The 21,415-nt window shown below is 32.5% G+C and overlaps 1 protein-coding gene across 4 annotated transcripts in view; it reads left to right on the forward strand.

The window, feature by feature from the left end:
• Positions 1-16,992, forward strand: part of LOC143062932 (folylpolyglutamate synthase, mitochondrial-like) — a 33,173-nt gene extending 16,181 nt beyond the window's left edge. For 3 of the 4 annotated variants that reach the window (XM_076234772.1, XM_076234774.1, XM_076234775.1), the window contains 7 exons: positions 3,698-3,790; positions 4,429-4,526; positions 8,396-8,448; positions 11,785-11,860; positions 12,217-12,280; positions 15,511-15,525; positions 16,049-16,992. In XM_076234772.1, coding sequence (XP_076090887.1) covers positions 3,698-3,790; positions 4,429-4,526; positions 8,396-8,448; positions 11,785-11,860; positions 12,217-12,280; positions 15,511-15,525; positions 16,049-16,620 — 971 coding nt within the window. In that variant the 3' untranslated portion in view covers positions 16,621-16,992. The remainder of the gene's footprint in view (positions 1-3,697; positions 3,791-4,428; positions 4,527-8,395; positions 8,449-11,784; positions 11,861-12,216; positions 12,281-15,510; positions 15,526-16,048) is intronic. The other variant, XM_076234773.1, reaches the window with a different exon arrangement.
• The last annotated feature ends 4,423 nt before the right edge of the window (positions 16,993-21,415 follow it).

The following is a 21,415-nucleotide window of genomic DNA, read 5'->3' on the forward strand; positions in this document are numbered from 1 at the left end:
TCGTTAGACTGTAGTGCTACCTTAATCAAGGCAAATTGGACACTTATTTTTCATTCAAAAGGTCATGGGAATAAGAAAATTATTTAGATTTAAAGCACCCACAAAAACATTTGTTAACAAAATACAGACTCAGCAATCACTGTTTAAGAATAGAAGCTGGCAGACATGAACGAATTACCAATGTATGCGGTAAATATGAAATATTACCTCGACATGAGAGGATATGTTTATATTGTAATTCAAATTGTATTGAAAATGAAATGCACTTTCTTCTTGAAAGCCCTCTTTACAATAACCTCAGAAGAGATGTGACTGATTATATCAAAAAATACCCCAGTTTAGATAATTCAAACAGAAAAGATCTTTTTCCATGGATCATGATTAATGAAGATAGCAGATTTTTATCTATTTTATGTGCATACCTCGATAAAGGCCTGCAACTTAGAAAATCAGAAAATTAGTTAAGGTTGCAGTCTTGTAATTGACTGCTCCATAGGCTTACATGTTAAACAGCTGATCTTTGAAAATAAAAAAATAAAAAATGCTACATAGAAAAAAATTTTCATGTTCATATCATGCATGTACTAATGTGAAATTGTGATTTAATCGGAAAAAAAGAGGGTGTTGCCACGAAGAATAAAAAGTTACGCAATCCTGAAGTCAAAACATTTTTTTTCTACTTTCTGTTTGCTATTTTTACTAGGCCGCACCACTTCCAGTAAACATGATATCCTTCCACTTTCATGGATTGATATCCCCAAAAGATGCAAGATTTTTTTTAAAGTCTATATATATGTTTCAATTCAGCATAAACCTATAATCAAACAGAAAAAATTGAGTTCAGAAAAAAATTCAGAAAAAAATGCACTATTTTGTTTCCCTCCATGTTTTGACATGCACCGGAAATTGGAGTTGTAATACAAGACTGGTACCTATAACATTCATGAAATGTCTTAAAAAAATAATTCATTTACTTAGTTTCATTAAGTAGCCATATTTGAACATAAAAAGTGCCATTATTAGAACTGTTTGGCTATATTAATGAAAATAACCCCACTATTTAAGCAGTACCCCTTTCTGAAAACAGGCAAAATTTGGAAATCAGTCATGTCTTCTAAATGATCTGTAAATCTCATTCTAGTCTATCTTCATGAATGTTTTTCTATTATTTGGATACTGTGGAGCTAGAAAGGTATTCTAATCTATTGTTTTTATTTTTTTCCTCCTGTTTAAATGAACCACATTCAATAGTTTACCCCTCCCCCTTTTTTCAATGAAATCTACCCAAGTGGGCCTCTTGTTTAAGTCAAAATTGAAAAACTACCCAAAACTTTTTCATATTGAAGAATTTGCTACAATACAACTTTCTGGACACAAGAAAGACCATACCTTTCTCATGTTTGACTATACTGGTCTTTATACATGCCTACTATATCATGGTTTTTAGACTGTACTTGACCCACCAATGCATATAAAATTTGAAATAAAATTCAAGAAAAAACAAAATGAAAACTCATGTGAGTGTTTTTATGCCCCATTTATGGGCATTATGTTTTCTGGTCTGTGCGTCCGTTCGTTCGTTCGTCCGTCCGTCTGTTCGTTCGTCCGTCTGTCCCGCTTCAGGTTAAAGTTTTTGGTCGAGGTAGTTTTTGATGAAGTTGAAGTCTAATCAACTTGAAACTTAGTACATATGTTCTGTATGATATGATCTTTCTAATTTTAATTCCAAATTAGAGATTTAACCCCATTTTCACGGTCCACTGAACATAGAAAATGATAGTGCGGATGGGGCATCTGTGTACTGGGGACACATTCTTGTTGGTTAGAATATTGATTACTTGTCACACCTAATCACAAAAATCCATGTCATGATGAATAGTTTTAGAAAAATTCTGCTTTTTAAACAAATTTTTAACCCAAATATGGAAATTTCAATTAACCATGCAGTGCCGCAGACAGGAAAAGAAGTATAGACTCATGAAAAATGAACATTTTATGAAAATCTTTTCACCAAAAGTTCATTTTATACATATTCTACCTAAATGTCAACAATTGAGCCATGAAAATAATAACCCTAAAGAAAAAACAGTACTTTTGTATGTAGCTGTCTCTTCAACTTTGCTCTTATTTTGAATAAAACTGTGCTACTAAAAATTGCATCATAAGAAGATTTCATTGAGAAAAAAATCTTTCTATGTTCTTTTTAATTGAAAATCATGTATGTAATACCATCAAAATCTCAATTTGCCTCAAACTGTTGTGCTTTATATCTATTAATACTTTTGAATGGTGTCTAGTATGAAAATGCATAATTATTACATAATTTCAGTTTTTTCAGTGTAACTTGATACCCCATAATTTTTTTCTCTTAAAAAGTTCTTAAATCATGATGTTTTATCATTCTGGGCACACATAAGTCCACATGAACTACTTCCTTGCAGTGAACATATGAAAAAATTACCCTATGCAGGTTGCAGTCTTGTAATTGACTGCTCCATAGGCTTACATGTTAAACAGCTGATCTTTGAAAATAAAAAAATAAAAAATGCTACATAGAAAAAAATTTTCATGTTCATATCATGCATGTACTAATGTGAAATTGTGATTTAATCGGAAAAAAAGAGGGTGTTGCCACGAAGAATAAAAAGTTACGCAATCCTGAAGTTAAAACATTTTTTTTCTACTTTCTGTTTGCTATTTTTACTAGGCCGCACCACTTCCAGTAAACATGATATCCTTCCACTTTCATGGATTGATATCCCCAAAAGATGCAAGATTTTTTTTAAAGTCTATATATATGTTTCAATTCAGCATAAACCTATAATCAAACAGAAAAAATTGAGTTCAGAAAAAAATTCAGAAAAAAATGCACTATTTTGTTTCCCTCCATGTTTTGACATGCACCGGAAATTGGAGTTGTAATACAAGACTGGTACCTATAACTTAAATACTCTAAAAGATATCAAAATTATCTCCCCTTGACCACTGATTCTTTCCTCATGCATTTGAATTATTATTTTATGTTTCTTTAATCACTCTGTAATGTTTATGTCATGTTGTAATAATGTTATGCTCTTAATGGGCCCTTTAATTTGGAAAATAAAAATATTGTATTGTATTGTATTGTATAGTTATTTCCTGTCAGAGATAATTTGATGGTACATTAATAAGGAAGTAATTTAGAATTTGTTTGTACAGTTTCTCAAAATATCTGTTATTTTTAAGGTTAATGTACAACTTAGATTAGGTGTCATCCTTCAAGCTCAATATCATATTTAAAGCATTTGTATAGTAAGATGACATATATTTTTACCATTAGACTGGATAGAAATTAAAAAAAGTTGGAATGCATTGATTAAGCAGCATAATCACAATATATGAATTGTGGAATGGCTATTGAACGTTTTAGCATACACAAAAGTTCTGTAGTTACGTTTTGTTAAATGCATTTAAAATTTTTTAAAATTTTTAGATTTGCTTCAATCAGATTGAAAAACAGGGTTGCGTTCGATATCTAAGGGGCTATGTAGTGCTACGTAGATTTATGACTATTGAACATGTATTTAGCCTAGCTGCTACATAGATATTGATAGCAGTTATGTAACAGCTAAGCGGCTAAGATATTGAACATGACCCAGGTAATATGTTAATATTAATTTTAGCTTCATTTATATTTTTTTTATCTAAATTATTTCAGAGGAAGCATTGAATGGTGTGAACGAAGTTTTAAATGGACATGGTGATTTAGGAGTAGCAAAATCTTTTCCTTTCAACCAATCTTTGATAAACGGTCAGTGACTACAATTTACATCTCAATTTGATTTCCAGATTTATTATATAAATTAGAATGTAATGTAACATTATGTTTTTTTTTCCTGGAATGATGGTCAGTCTTCAGCTCATCTTTTTCAGAATGATGACTTGATTAACCTTCATACGTATCAATCTTGAAATACCTTATTAAACATAATAACAATTATCTGTTTTATGATTACTGCAAATGCAGAAATTTTTGAAATGTTTTGATTATTGTGTAAAATGCAACTGGATAGAATTAGCAAAACAATGGAAAAATGCAATTTTAAATTGAAAAGCATATTTGTATGTTTAAAAAGCAGCACCTACTAAAATTGTAATAATTGATCTTGCATTTTTGTCCATTGTTCAATGATCACAGTAATAACTGCATGCAATAGGCTATATTTATATTAACGAATTTGACTCTGAATTATACAATTTTTCGACAGGGAAACTTTTCTGTGGTAGGACATAGTGGTACTTGGTAAAGTAATAGTTACAAAAACAAAAATACGGAATATCAAAGATGTTATCTATGTATTTTTTTTTTATTAAATTAAATATAAACCATGCATAACATCACACAATGTAGTATCCTCCAGTAATATATCTGCCTCTATACAATTTTAGGTTTAGTTGAATGTAAATGGCTAGGTAGAAACCAGACCATAAAGAAAAACAAGTTAACTTACTATCTAGATGGTGCTCATACCCTTGAAAGTATTCAGGTAAGAAAAAACTAATTAGGGTCCTACAGAATACTGCAGGGAGATAACTCTAGATGGTGCTCATACCCTTGAAAGTATTCAGGTAAGAAAAAAAACTAATTAGGGTCCTACAGAATACTGCAGGGAGATAACTCTAGATGGTGCTCATACCCTGGAAAGTATTCAGGTAAGAAAAAACTAATTAGGGTCCTACAGAATACTGCAGGGAGATAACTTTAGATGGTGCTCATACCCTGGAAAGTATTCAGGTAAGAGAAAAACAAACTAGTTAGGGTCCTATAGAATACTACAGGGAGATAACTCTAGATGGTGCTCATACCCTGAAAAGTATTCAGTTAAGAAAAAACTAATTAGGGTCCTACAGAATACTGCAGGGAGATAACTCTAGATGGTGCTCATACCCTGGAAAGTATTCAGGTAAGAGAAAAACAAACTAATTAGGGTCCTACAGAATACTGCAGGGAGATAACTTTAGATGGTGCTCATACCCTGGAAAGTATTCAGGTAAGAAAAAACTAATTAGGGTCCTACAGAATACTGCAGGGAGATAACTCTAGATGGTGCTCATACCCTGGAAAGTATTCAGGTTAGAGAAAAACAAACTAATTAGGGTCCTACAGAATACTGCAGGGAGATAACTCTAGATGGTGCTCATACCCTTGAAAGTATTCAGGTAAGAAAAAACTAATTAGGGTCCTACAGAATACTGCAGGGAGATAACTCTAGATGGTGCTCATACCCTGGAAAGTATTCAGGTAAGAGAAAAACAAAAATTAGGGTCCTACAGAATACTGCAGGGAGATAACTCTAGATGGTGCTCATACCCTGGAAAGTATTCAGGTTAGAGAAAAACAAACTAATTAGGGTCCTACAGAATACTGCAGGGAGATAACTTTAGATGGTGCTCATACCCTGGAAAGTATTCAGGTAAGAGAAAAACAACTAATTAGGGTCCTACAGAATACTGCAGGGAGATAACTCTAGATGGTGCTCATACCCTTGAAAGTATTCAGGTAAGAGAAAAACAAACTAATTAGGGTCCTACAGAATACTGCAGGGAGATAACTCTAGATGGTGCTCATACCCTTGAAAGTATTCAGGTAAGAAAAAACTAATTAGGGTCCTACAGAATACTGCAGGGAGATAACTCTAGATGATGCTCATACCCTGGAAAGTATTCAGGTAAGAGAAAAACAAACTAATTAGGGTTCTACAGAATACTGCAGGGAGATAACTTTAGATGGTGCTCATACCCTGGAAAGTATTCAGGTTAGAGAAAAACAAACTTATTAGGGTCCTACAGAATACTGCAGGGAGATAACTTTAGATGGTGCTCATACCCTTGAAAGTATTCAGGTAAGAGAAAAACAACTAATTAGGGTCCTACAGAATACTGCAGGGAGATAACTCTAGATGGTGCTCATACCCTGGAAAGTATTCAGGTAAGAAAAAACTAATTAGGGTCCTACAGAATACTGCAGGGAGATAACTCTAAATGGTGCTCATACCCTGGAAAGTATTCAGGTAAGAGAAAAACAAACTGATTAGGGTCCTACAGAATACTGCAGGGAGATAACTCTAGATGGTGCTCATACCCTGGAAAGTATTCAGGTAAGAAAAAACTAATTAGGGTCCTACAGAATACTGCAGGGAGATAACTCTAGATGGTGCTCATACCCTGGAAAGTATTCAGGTAAGAGAAAAACAAACTAATTAGGGTCCTACAGAATACTGCAGGGAGATAACTCTAGATGGTGCTCATACCCTTGAAAGTATTCAGGTAAGACAAAACTAATTAGGGTCCTACAGAATACTGCAGGGAGATAACTCTAGATGGTGCTCATACTCTGGAAAGTATTCAGGTAAGAGAAAAACAAACTAATTTGGGTCCTATAGAAAACTACAGGGAGATAACTCTAGATGGTGCTCAGTAATTTAGCATGACTTAATGATGCTAGTACCTGATATATGTGCATTATATTGTCAAAAACAGCCCATATTTATGTAGCAGAAGTATTCTACTTTCCAATAAATAGCTTAAAGTTTACATTATAACAATTTTGTAAAACTGATATATTTTGGGACCAAAAAGGGGTCTTACTGAATACTGAACCTACTCCTTTCTTGAAATTTTATATTTTTTTGTCAATAAGTCAAAGCAAAATTAAGAGCCAAATCTATTTCATTGACAAAGGGACCTAAAGCAATCAACTTAGTTTGTTTCTATCTGTCATTTAATCTTTTCTTCTTAACTTCAAAATCTGTTAAAGTTGAGTAATGAAACTTGGCCTGATTATTCGCCACTACTAGAAACTGTGTTGTGCACATGGAAGATGTAGATGAACAAAAGTGACCAATAGAAGATTTTTTCCATTTATAACCGATTCTCTTTTGTTGAAATCTACACAAACAGCAGTGTTTTACCTATATATGAATATGAAGGTGTGGTTTGATTGCCAATGAGAAAACTTATCTGAAAAGACCAAATGACAGAAATTAACAGCTATAGGTCACCATACAGCTTTTCAGTGTGAGTAAAACCCATACATATATCTTTTATATCCGAGATTGTCCATTGAATATATGTATAGAATTCCAAATCCATTGAATATATGTATAGAATTCCAAATATGAAATATAATTGAGCATTTTGTCCCCTTTTTTCCTGCAAGTTGGAAGAAGGGAGTTTTAGTAAAACCAACCTAAATTGTAATAACATCAGTAAACAATAGCAATATATGTTTCTCCCAGCTAGACAACTTGCTATTTTTTATGTCCCATTTATGGGCATTATGTTTTCTGGTTTGTGTCTGTTTGTCTGTCCGTTCGTTCGTCCCCCTGTCCCACTTCAGGTTAAAGTATTGGTTGAGGTAGTTTCTGATGATGTTTAAGTCCAATCAACTTGAAACTTAGTACACATGTTCCCTATGATATGATCTTTCTAATTTTAATGCCAAATTAGAGTTTTTACCCCATTTTCAAGGTCCACTGAACATAGAAAATGATAGTGCGGATGGGGCATCCCTGTACTATGGAAACATTCTTGTTTTTTTTAGCTCACCTAGCTTTTCTCATCACTTTGCGTCCGTTGTCCGTCTTCCGTCGTCGTTAACTTTTACAAAAATCTTCTCCTCTGAAAATACTGGGCCAAATTAAACCGAACTTGGCCACAATCATCATTGGGGTATCTAGTTTTAAAAATGTTTCCGGTGAGCCGGCCAACCAACCAAGATGGCCGCCATGGCTAAAAATAGAACATAGGGGTAAAATGCAGTTTTTGGCTCAAAAACCAACACATTTAGAGCAAATCTGACAATTGGGGGAAATTGTTTATCAGGTCAAAATCTATCTGCCCTGAAATTTTCAGATGAATCAGACAACCTGTTGTTGGGTTGCTGCCCCTGAATTGGTAATTTTAGGGATTTTTTTCTGTTTTTGGTTATTATCTTGAATATTATTATAGATAGAGATAAACTGTAAACAGCAATAATGTACAGCAAAGTAAGACCTAAAAATAAGTCAACATGACCAAAATGGTCAATTGACCCCCTAAGGAGTTATGGTCCTTTATAGTCAATTTTTAACAATTTTCATAAAATTTGTAAATTTTTACTAACATTTTCCACTGAAACTACTGGGCCAAGTTCATTATAGATAGAAATAATTTTTAGCAGCAAGAATGTTCAGTAAAATAAGATGTACAAACACATCACCATCACCAAAACATAATTTTGTCATGAATCCATCTGTGTCCTTTATTTAATGTTCACATAGACCAAGGTGAACGACACAGGCTCTTTAGAGCCTCTAGTTTTATTAATTATCAAATAGTAGGAAAAGGTGTTTTCAATATCTTATTTCTATTACAGCAATGTGTTGATTGGTTCCAAAAACATTCCAAGAGAGAGGCAAACAGCATTAGGTAAATACTTTTCAATAATTGACTATCATCTCAACATTATATTGTACCATCATTCAAAAAGTAGGGGCTACCGTATATTGCAAGCACCTTGTTCATTTGTCCATTAATCCATTGTTAGCTCACCTGTCCCGAAGGGACAAGTGAGCTTATGCCATCACTTGGCGTCCGTCGTCGTCCGTCGTCTGTCGTCGTCTGTCGTCGTCTGTCGTCGTCGTAAACTATTTCAAGAATCTTCTACTCTGAAACTACTGGGCCAAATACTTTCAAACTTTAACTGAATGTTCCTTAGGGTATCTAATTGATAAATTGTATCCGAAGTTTTGATCTATCAACAAACATGGTCGCCATTGCTAAAAATAGAACATAGGGGTCAAATGCAGTTTTTGGCTTATAACTCAAAAACCAAAGCATTTAGAGCAAATCTGACATGGAGTAATATTGTTTATCAGGTCAAGATCTATCTGCCCTGAAATTTTCAGATGAATCAGACAACCCGTTGTTGGGTTGCTGCCCCTGAATTGGTAATTTTAAGGAAATTTTGCTGTTTTTGGTTATTATCTTGAATATTATTATAGATAGAGATAAACTGTAAATAGGAATAATGTTCAGCACAGTAAGATTTACAAATAAGTCAACATGACGGAAATGGTCAGTTGACCCCTTTAGGAGTTATTGCCCTTTATAGTCAATTTTTAACCATTTTTAGTAAATCTTAGTAATCTTTTACAAAAATCTTCTCCTCTGAAACTACTGGGCCAAATACTTCCAAACTTTAATTGAATGTTCCTTAGGGTATCTAGTTTGTAAATTGTATCCGAAGTTATGATCTATCAACAAACATGGTCGCCATTGCTAAAAATAAAACATAGGGGTCAAATGCAGTTTTTGGCTTATAACTCAAAAACCAAAGCATTTAGAGCAAATCTGACATGGGGTAATATTGTTTATCAGGTCAAGATCTATCTGCCCTGAAATTTTCAGTTGAATCAGACAACCTGTTGTTGGGTTGCTGCCCCTGAATTGATAATTTTAAGGAAATTTTGCTGTTTTTGTTTATTATCTTGAATATAATTATAGATAGAAATAAACTGTAAACAGCAATAATGTTCAGCAAAGTAAGATCTTCAATTAAGTCAATTTGACCAAAATTGTCAATTGACCCCTTAAGGAGTTATTGCCCTTTAAAGACTTTTTTTCACAATTTGTTCATCATGTTGACTTACTTTAAAAAATCTTCTCCTTTGAAACGGCTGTATCAATTTCAGCCAAACTTAGGCTAAATGAGTTTCAGAGTATCTAGTATAAATTTTATATTTTATTTCCTTGTATGTCAAGAAACATAGCTCCTATGGCTAAAATAGAACATAGGAGAAAATGATTATTTTTTTTTTGGCTTTTGAAGAAAATAGGACGATCCAAAAAACATTTAAATAAATTGAAAAGCCAAAATAATCATTGATGAGAGATTTAACCAAAAGAATTAAGGTGAGCGATTCAGGCTCTTGAGAGCCTCTTGTTCTATAAATCATCATACTACTCTCAAACACTTTTGAACAGAATGATTTTATATTTTGTCAGCAGCTTAACAATTATTAGTTGTAATATGTCAGCACATTTGGATCTGTCCGGTAACTACTTTCTTATTGCTATTTTCAATTAGTTGAATGAAGTTTAAAAAAAATTATTACATTTCTCCTATGCCACTGAACGGAATGACTTCATATTGTAACGCCTCTGGTATAGCATTACGAAGTAATAATTAAATGTGTGTGTGTGTGTTTACTTGCTTAACACTAGAACCTTGGTAGCAGGCCTTTTATAAACTTTCACTGGTAATCGTGAAACATGCAATGGTAACTTGCAAACCTTGGTAGCTGGACTGAGTAATCTAAGACACTGGTTTCTTATTCATTTCAAGACAAAATATAACAAAAACAGTTATAAGTTTAGCAATGACTATTTAATCAGTCATAAATCAGTATATATACATGTTATAAATAAATATCCCAAAGCAAAAACGGTTCAGAGCCCCCCTTGGATGTTAATCGTCGTGCGTAAACATGGGAAAGTGGTTTTACTATTTACAGTATTATAGTAGAATAATATAGGTCACTTGTCAGGTCGTAAATATCATAAAAATCGGGGTTAACATTAATCTGGTAATGGTTCACAAGTGGTAGGCTCTGGTAATAATGGTATATCTATCAAAAATCAAGGTAATGTGTGCTGTGCTGTCCAGAATCGTCTGCTACAACCGTTTACATAGTCCGGAAGTCTGCGGACACAGAAAGTGTGTCCGTTACTATAACGATAAGTGTGTCCGTAAAATTAACGTAGCGATTGGTTGTAATTCTGAATATACATAATACCGGGTTCTGGAAACTAGGTTATCTCTGTCCATTCCGATTGGTCCTTAAAACCGGAAGTTCCCACGGCAATAATATGGAACATGGCGCAAAAACAAATAGAACTACACAACTGTCGAGGAAAAAGGGGAGATATGGGCTTATCAAGAATAACCCTTAGTGGGAACGTACCCTGGTTACAATATAGACCCTTAACGTGATTGAATAAAACAGGTGAGCAAAAGGGACAAGCGATATACAGGTCAAACTAAAGCTGGGATCATGTCAAAGTACCCCCCTGGTCAAACAGTGAGAACGAACCCTGTCCTATCAATATTTCCCATAAACAATAATATAATACATACAATACAATACAATACGGCCGCGATACCTGAAATAAAAGTGTTCATAGGCATAGTCCTTCCGTTCATAATATAACAGTGCAGCTCAGAGTAACGGAACACGAAAATGAAAGTGAAAGTAGAAATGAACTCTCTGAGCAAACAAGAAAAGAAAGAAACATGATACATATAAACCTATCATCCTTAACTCATACCCTTAGGCATAACAATATGTAGTAAGCAGCTCAGCATAGATGAGTTTTAATGTGTATGTGTGTTTCTGATCTCAACAACATTTTTCAGCAGTTCAAAATGGTTCCTAATTAGGTACATTTTTGGAGGACTTTATAAAAGGCTACTGAATTCATATTTATATGGGACTTTTTACCTTTCAGTCAATTCCAATTCACCTTGTATAGTTTGGAATGATAAGTTTCTAATGAATATAAAGATAATCTTGGTGATTTGATTTTAGTTTTTGAAGTGGCAGACGACGCATAATTCTGTGTTTGCTATTTTATCTTTATTAAAAAAAACCACTCAAACACACTCAAAACTGTACTGACACTGAATTACATTTATTATGAAAGTATTGTGCATGAACAAACCAAAGTTGAAGATTTACATGTAACTTTTTATTCTATTTGCAGTGGTAAAGTGATTAAAATATTGTTGTTTAACACCACTGGAGATAGAGATGTAACACAACTTCTTAGACCACTCATGGTAAAGTATAGTTATTATCAGTATCTCAACTGCAGTCAGTTTGATAATCAGTAAATTCAATATTGAACTCTTCACTAGAATTTCTGTCCCTCAGTTTAGCATTCAAACTATTGCGACCTCAGTCGAGTCCATATATCAGGTCCAACATTTTTGTCGTAATACCAATATTGATTTTCCCCAATTAAGTCTTAAATTTGCCATCATAAAAAAAATGTGCAGAATTTATCTTTGTTTCAATTAGAAAAATATTTGACTTGAGTAAAGTTAATCCTGTCCAGTACTATAGGCAAAATTTCACAATATTAATCATTTATATATATATCAATGTATATTTTATATAAATTTTGTATTTTCAGTCGTGTGGGTTTGATGGAGCAGTATTCTGTCCAAACATATCGTACACAACATCATCATCTGCAGGTAGTGTATATAATAATGTTCATAGGAGCTTTTACTTTGTAATTTAAACTACCATTACATTCAAAATTAAAAAAGGATGAAAAACAAAAAAAGAAAAAAAAATATCTTTCAAGACAGAAAAATATGCAAAATGAATATATATTTTACCTTTCTTACATGATATTTTGTCATCATTGTTAAATTTTAGTTAGATAAAATATTATTGCTCAGCTGTCATCAACATCGCATCTAATAATTTCCTGTAAAAAAAGGGGGTGCATGGACAAAGACGAAATTCAATCATCATTTCACGAACAAGAAAAACAGATTCGCGTAGCTCTTAATCAATTACAGAAAACTTGGTAAATAATGATCTTCAAGCACGAAAACTGATAAAGAAAAAAAATGTAAAAACGTTGTAAGAAAATAAGTTTCAACACACGTGTCAAAAAACATAATAGACTCGTCCACTGGAAAAAACGAGAATATTGGGTTAATCTGTTGTCATGCATTCCCGTTTTTTATCCTAATGGCCGATATTTTTTTTTATCTATGAAAAGAAAATTCCAAATGATTTGTTAATGTTCAGTATTTTAACATGATATCACATTTGGACAAGTCTATTCCTATGAGATGATGCATCTTACGGACTGATGACAAATAAGGGAAACAAACTTATTGTGTAAGCAGTTTTAAACACAGGTTTCGTTCGGCAAAATTATTTGCGAAAACGACATTTCAAGGTCAGTTATAATTGATCTGTCTATTTTTAGAAACGTAAGCTGGAAGTTCTATTTTTTCACAACAGAAAGTGTTATCAATTTTGTTAGTGATTAATGCATTTCATTTCATAAAAAAAGAATATTTTAATTATTTTTCAGGGATAATGCATTTGTTAGGGTCGGCGGGAATAAAAAAGCATGAAAAGTCAATTTTATTTTTATTCTGAAAATCGGAAAATCGGGTTGACGGATCCGTAAACCAACAAATTAAAAAACCATGGCCTAATATCTAAGTAAAACATCCATCATGTCAGTTTTCTAGGCAAATTATAAATTATAGACATGATGTATTATGGTATACATATACCATAGTCCATTTCATTTTAAGAATGCTGGAGAAATAGATACTAACTGGATTTGGCATAATCTATTAGTCAAAGCCTTATATTTTAGAAGGTAGAAGAATGGAATACTTGTATATATTGTATACAGATGGTTTATGTTCTTAAGGTTTCATTTGACATACATACATGTGACAGAGTTGTCAAGCCACAACTGGAGATTTGGAAATTTTCAGCTGGAGTTTGGGCCTCATAACTGGAGATTTTTTATCGACGTACGCAATGGTTTTTTCGTGTGTTTAAACTGCATATATCTTCCTTTATGTTGAAAAAAAAACCCAATGAATTCACACCTTCAAGCACCTGCATAGCCATTTTTACTTAGTAAAATAGAAGATAAAGGAAGGGGTGTCAAATATTTATTCATCATATATAGTTCAAAGTTAAAGTGATCAACCATCATATATAGTTCAAAGATAAAGTGATCAGCCATCATACATAGTTGGCAAAAAGTACCTCTGCTTTAGCCACATTGTCAACTTTAGTACCACTACTGAACATGTTTGTAAAAAAAGGTGTTGAATTGATAGAGTTGTGGGCTTTCTGGTGGGTAGCTGTCTCCATATTTTTGGTCAAGTAATTAGGGCCCCATAGTCAGCTTTGCATGAAGTGTAGTAAGCATTGTCTTGACCCTTGGGACTGGACTTGCACCATTTGCACCATTTCTAAATTTGGCTATATACTCATTACTGTGTCTTCTTTAATATTATGCTGCTGGGGTACATGTATTTGGTGATAACATGATACAGGTTGTATTTTGTCAAATTACAAGACAAACACACTTATATAGGTATTCCATGGGCCTTGATAGAAGACAAGACATAAATATCATATTTGAGTTGATTTTATTGTCTTTGAGGTTCAGTATAAACTAAGTCTGTTCCATGTTTTCAACAGCATCACAATTTATAAAGTCGATGTTTATACAACTGTTCCATTGTCAGTATCACTTGTAATCATCCAGACATGTATATTTAACTAGCTAGTTGATTACTAGCTAGTGAATGCCAATCATCTTTTATTGTTTATACAGTCTATAATCCTTAACACCTTCATTGATTACTTGAGGCTATTTTCCTATTTACCTTTTTGACACAAATTCCATTACAGGAAACTTCCGTTTTTCTCTGACTTTTCCAATATCAATTTAGAGTTTCTCTGACTTTTTCCCTGTCCGTATCTATTTTGTAAACAGAAATGTCTAATGAAATTTTTTCGAGATTGACATTTTCAAAAAGCAGAAGATTTCAAATTTTAACGGGAGGGACGGAAGAGGGTCTGAAAAGCGGGAGATTTTAACTCCCGCCGGAAGAATCACATGTATGGACATATATCTGTTGTCCTCATTTCAATGGTTCATCAACTGCTTGAAAATAATAATGTTTTTTATAGTGGGTATTTTCTCACTTATAAGTAATAGGACATCTGTATTTTGTATATACAAACATTGCAAGATAAATATGTTGTCTGTCATACAGGATCCAACTAACCATGACCTCATAGTGATAAATGTATAGTTTTTTGTGGTGAGGTATATTTCTCTGGTACTGTAACGAATAGGTCAACTATATTTTGAGTAGGAGAAGATTGGTACATGTATGTTTGACAGGTTTTTCTTACCTTGACTTCATTTTTTCCTTGGTAGTTTCTGTTTATTAATTACCTTGAACAATAGGTCAACTACTTTTGTGCATAGAATGGTTTTGTAAAGCATATATGTCTGTCTAGCAGTGTTCATCTGATCTTGACCTGATTCAATCATAATCAGTATTAAGAGCAGGCAAGAGGTGTGCACTCTTGTTTATTATTTATTAATCGTTTTATTCTCTCTTGCTACTTATAAAAATAAACAATATAAAACAGATGAACAGAATAAATAAAGTTAATCACAAATATAGTGAAGATTAAGTGACCTTATGGAATGCTGTACACCAAGTTTTAGTATTGTTAAACAGCAATATGTGCAATAAAGAATCAATTTGAAAATTAAGATTAAGTAACTAAACCATGAGATATAATGCAATGTAAATACACTGTATTACTGGCTTATGATGAGATAACATACACTAACATTATTATATTGTTTTAAGTAAGGTATTACATTGTAATTGATACTTTAAACATACAGGTAAACGTTGTCAAGGTAAGCAATAAGAAGAAAAATATCACATGCATGGATTACAGGCATTTCATTATATCTAAATTGAAAAATACTGATTTAATTGTTCTGCTTTCCTCCTTTACTTTGATTTCTGAATGTAAATGATTTTTTTATGAAGAAGAAAAATTCAATAAAAAATTGCCCATGAATATCTGAAATGATAGATATAATGAAATGCTTACACTTGCTAGTCAGATATTCCACATCCCTCATTTTAGTGAATTCCTACCCTTTGAACTGTCATGATGACATATTTGCACATAGAACTGCTAGCAAAGTACCATTACTAAAGAAGTAAAGTGAATCGTGATATAACAGGTTGATGTATCTAGTTTAATGTGTAATGTAAATGTTTGAGTATTTAAAAAAAAAATTGGCACAAGTTTTGTTATGATAATAATATATGGAAGTCAAGTTTAAAAAAGAGCAACAGAAAATTTCTTTCCACTTCATGACAGGCTGTCAATTTTGTGTTTTCTCAATGATGAAATGTTTTTACTTTTAGACATCACTAATATGACTGTCTCTAAGGAAACACAACTACAGAAATGTCAGCATAATATGGAAACATGGAAGATGCTCTCACTTGCCAAACGAAAATATGGAGAGATTGAAGAAGTTGACAGTCAGACTGGTAGTGGTTCATCTCCTTTGAAAAACGGAGTGCATACATACACAAAAAACTGCTCGAATGGTACCAGTTCTTTGAAAATGTCAAAATTGACAGAAAATTGTAACAAAAGTAACTTATCATCAGGTCATGTAGACAATAGTCAGTCACATGATAAAATGGACCAATCAAAACAGAATAACACTGCCTCATCTTCAGGTTGTACAGATTCTCAGGATTTAGACAAACAGAAACAGCTCGGTACTAACTGTGATGACTTTTTTGTAAACTTTTCATGTATTTATGATGCCCTTCTTTGGGCATCGCATGGGAGGGACCAGAATTTGAAGGATCCTTGTAACCTCCCTGCTCAGATTCAGGAGGCAGATCATGTACAGGTTTTAGTTACAGGGAGTATACATCTGGTCGGAGGGGTACTGGGAATTGTTAGTGACGATTACAATTAAATGTTAGTGATATTTTAAACATGAATATTTTTATGACGGCTTATTGATTTCAAGGGGAAATTTACTTCTTTTTTTATTCATTCACACTATTTGAGGAAGGAATAAAGCATATCTTTGGTTCCTTCAGTTTTTTCATCTGTTTTATTTAAGTTTTGTATTGAGGTTTTGATCATCTTAGCCACTCAAAGTCATAGATGAAATATGTCTTTGAACACAACTCAAACCTAAAATTGGTGCCATGACCAGGATTTGAACTTCGATTGTTGCAACACCAAGTTAGGTTTGAGTTGTGTACTTCATGTTGTTATAAGTTTTAAGTTGATAGTAAAGAAATACTACTGTACACTTCCAGTGGCGGATCCAGGGGGGGGTTCCGGGGGTGCGCACCCCCCCTTTATTTTTGCCGATCAATGCATTTGTATCGGGACATATGTTTTGCACCGCCCCCCCCCCCCCCCCCCCCCCTTTGCCCTGCTTTGCCCTGGGTTATCACCCCCCCATTCGAAAATTCCTGCATCCGCCCCTGACTTCAATACTCTGTATCAATCAATATTGGCCAGAGTTATAGAACAAAGTTAGAAAAGTTCATCAACATGCACAATTAAATCACATTTGTTTAAAGTTTACACAGGATCATTTTATGTCCCATTTATGGGCATTATGTGTGCTGGTCTGTGCGTCTGTCTGTCCCGCTTCAGGTTAAAGTTTTTGGTCAAGGTAGTTTATGATGAAGTTGGAGCCCAATCAACTTATAACTTAGTACACATGTTCCCTGTTATATGATCTTTCTAATTTCTGCCAAATTAGAAATTTTACCCCATTTGCACGGTCCACTGAACATAGAAAATGATAGTGTGGATGGGGCATCCTTGTACTAGGGACACATTTTGTTTGGTTTATGTTTTAAATTTAATTAATTGAAATTATTCATTATCTGAAAAAGTACAGGGGAGGAATTAGTATATGTGTACCATAATGCCAATTATATATTTCCTTTAAAAAAAGAGGGTTTTATAGTTGCAAAATAATAGTGAAGCACACCTTTTGTAATTTTATTTTCCAATTACTACTTGGCATAGGGTTCAATATTTTTTTTCTAAATATACAAAAGATTTTATCATAAGGTAAATATTATTCAATACACCAATTTTAAGTTTTTCAAAACATTTTTTTAGTCATTAAATGTGTTTAGTTGTGAAGATGGATAGTATTTGTTTTATTATCTGAAATGATAGACAAAGTAGATTTTGATGTATTGATTTGTAACCAAGCCAATATTGGTACTAAAGATAGTTTTTTTAATGATAAATGCCAGCCAATGTATTTATGAATGATGAATGTATCAGAAGTGTTTATTATTCTATCAGGAACACTTTAAAAAGCTATTTCAATTTTCTATTAATCCGAAAAAAGTAGAATTTGTAAAAATGTTGATTTTTAGGTGAAGTGTTCTTTGTGTTTGTTTATTGTTATTTGATCCTTAGCTTGAAATCCACACTTAAAGAGGGTCTGGAATTCTTGACTCTAGAAAGGGTTTATGAAATGGACAATAATAAGCCAAAAAATTAGGAATAGAGAAGTTTGCTTAAAAAGAATAAAGAATGGTAAATAATTGGTTGCTTAAGAATATGAAGAATTGAAAATAATAAACCAAAGATTGAAAAAAATAAATGGATTAAAAAAATGAAGATCCATAACCTAAAATCTAACCAGACCCTCAAAAACCAGTCACTAATTTTGTTTTATCCCACTGGTTTTCTGAGTTTTACCATATTTTCATATTTATACTGAAATGAATAATAATCTTGTATCTGCATCTTTCTTATATCAACTAAATGTTTTCAATAATGACTTCTCAGAATATTTATGCCCCACCTACGATAGTAGAGGGGCATTATGTTTTCTGGTCTGTGCGTCCGTTCATCTGTTCGTCCGTCCGTCTGTCCGTTCGTTCGTCCGTCTGTCCCGCTTCAGGTTAAAGTTTTTGGTCAAGGTAGTTTTTGATGAAGTTGAAGTCCAATCACATTGAAACTTAGTACACATGTTCCCTATGATATTATCTTTCTAATTTTAATGCCTAATTATATTTTTTATCCAATTTCGTGGTCCATTGAACATGGAAAATGATAGTGCGAGTGGGGCATCCGTGTACTTTGGACACATTCTTGTTTATAAAGTATTTTGTGCCTCCTATTTTAAAATTTTGATCAACAGTTTCTTTCAAGTTTTTCTCTTTTGTATGTTCACATTTCATACTGTTAAAAGATTGTTATTATTTGTGGAATACCAAAATTTCATGGATTTCATGGGAAGAGTGAACCAAATTTATGTGTTCAATAAAGTAATAATTCCCTAAAAGCTTCTTTACAAGCTTCTTTTTTATTTTATAAACCACAAAAGAAGTATCCATGAAAATTCAATCTTTCTTAAATCAACAAAATTTGATACCCAGGAAAAATAGATGTATCCACAGTGTATGCTGACCCTTACTTCAAAATAAGTTTATACTTAAATGATTGAATTTTGTAAAGAAAACTAAAATCAGTTCTGTGTATAAAAAAGATAATAATACTCCTCAAAGAATTACTTTGTTCCAAGACAATTTTCCCTCTTTTTTGGTATTTTGAAAGTTTGTTTTAACATGTTTATTGAGCAGAAAATTATGATTTTATCAATCTTTCAGACTTAATTTCTTGAATTACAGTTATTTGAGATTCATTATTATAATTTGTAAATGTGTGTTTTCTTTTTATGCCCCACCTACGATAGTAGAGGGGCATTATGTTTTCTGGTCTGTGCGTCCGTTTGTCCGTCCGTTCGTTCGTCCGTCCGTTCGTCCGTTCGTCCGTCTGTCCCGCTTCAGGTTAAAGTTTTTGGTCGAGGTAGTTTTTGATGAAGTTGAAGTCCAATCGACTTCAAACTTGGTACACATGTTCCCTATTATATGATCTTTCTAATTTTAATGCCAAATTAGAGTTTTGACCCCAATTTTACGGTTCACTGATAGAAAATGATAGTGCAAATTTCAGGTTAAAGTTTTTGGCTTCAGGTTAAAGTTTTTGGTCAAGGTAGTTTTTGATGAAGTTGAAGTCCAATCAACTTGAAACTTAGTATACATGTGCCCTATGATATGATCTTTCTAATTTAAATGCCAAATTAGAGTTTTGACCCCAATTTTACGGTTCACTGAACATAGAAAATGATAGTGCAAATTTCAGGTTAAAGTTTTTGGTCAAGGTAGTTTTTGATAAAGTAGAAGTCCAATCAACTTGAAACTTAGTATACATGTTCCCTTTGATAAGATCATTCTAATTTTAATGCCAAATTAGAGAATTTATTCCAATTTCACAGTCCTTTAAACATAGAAAATGATAGTGCGAGTGGGGCATCCGTGTACTTTGGACACATTCTTGTTTGACAATAACTAATTATTTATCTTTTTTAAATGTTGATTGTAATAACTGATAATTACCTATTTTGTGGTATTTTAATGAGGTATACATTTATTTCAATTTTTCATTATCATCTTTATGTTAAGATTCTGTCTCAGGTATCCGATATATGGTTGAGGTTGAAGGCTGTGTGATGATAATGGTTAATTTTTAATACAGCATTTAAAGAGATTGTTGCTAAGGGAAGAATTAGTTTTCTCTTGACAAAAGTTAAGTGAATATGGTTGCTGCTTTATCTATATGATGTATGTTTATCCAAAGAAATCATTTATAGAATAGAACCTAGGTTGCTTTAACTTATAACCATTTACTATGGTATAAATTGTAAAAATTATCAAATCCAAATCTAGTTTGATTTTTGCCCTCATTGATCTTATGAATATGGAGTTATGTCTGTTAAATAAGACAAACACACAATTAATATTCATGATTTGAAGGATGAAGTTCGAATTTCAGGTCAAATTGACCAGAAAATCAAGTGTACTCTCAAACTGTCTCTGATTTGCATAATCCAATGTTGAATTCATATACTTTGATTTGAAATTGCAATTTTGGTTTTAGATATACTCTTTCAATATGTCATATACCTTTTAAAGAACAGTTAATTAAAATGGGAAAATTCTGCAAAACCTGGAGTATATGGTTGGATATTTTTAGAAAATTATAGAGCATTTAGGCATCTTTGTTAAGATTTTTTATTGTCATACTTTAAATTATGATCAAATGATTTTCAAGAAAACAAACACTCATGGTTGTTTTTTTAATTGATGCTATCTTTCAGTGATTATAATTTGATAAATCTTTATTAAGGTGGTACCTAACACTACAGGGAGATAACTCTGTAAAATCAGCCAAACGTTTTAATTACATTGTGTTGTAAAAGGAATATTAAGCTTCTCAATGAACAAAATTGGTGTTTGTCAAATTGCTATATAACCAGTGTAATTTTTCTGACAAAACGGTTGGTTCAAAATTTTTAAAATTTTTATATTTTTGTTAAAGTGTCAAAGTAAATACTTTGGCAAAATTTTATGAAAATTAAACGAGCCAAATTAATTTTAGTGAAAGTGTTGGGTACCACCTTAAACAATACTAATAAATTTCCTTGAATGTTAATAGTTATGATTTTACAAAAAGATATTATTTTATTCATAGATATATTATTCAAAGAATTGTACACTTTAAGTGTGACTTTTTGTTCTACCAATTTTGTAACTTTTTGTCCTGTGACTTTTTATCTGTTTACTTTATTTGTTTATCATGTTATAAATGAAACTAATCAGCATTTTTACTGTGAAAATAGATTTTATTTTTGATTAAATTCTATAATTTTGAGCATTTAA

The sequence above is a fragment of the Mytilus galloprovincialis genome, chromosome 2, assembly GCF_965363235.1.
Source record: "Mytilus galloprovincialis chromosome 2, xbMytGall1.hap1.1, whole genome shotgun sequence".
NCBI classification, from domain to species: Eukaryota; Metazoa; Mollusca; class Bivalvia; order Mytilida; family Mytilidae; genus Mytilus; species Mytilus galloprovincialis.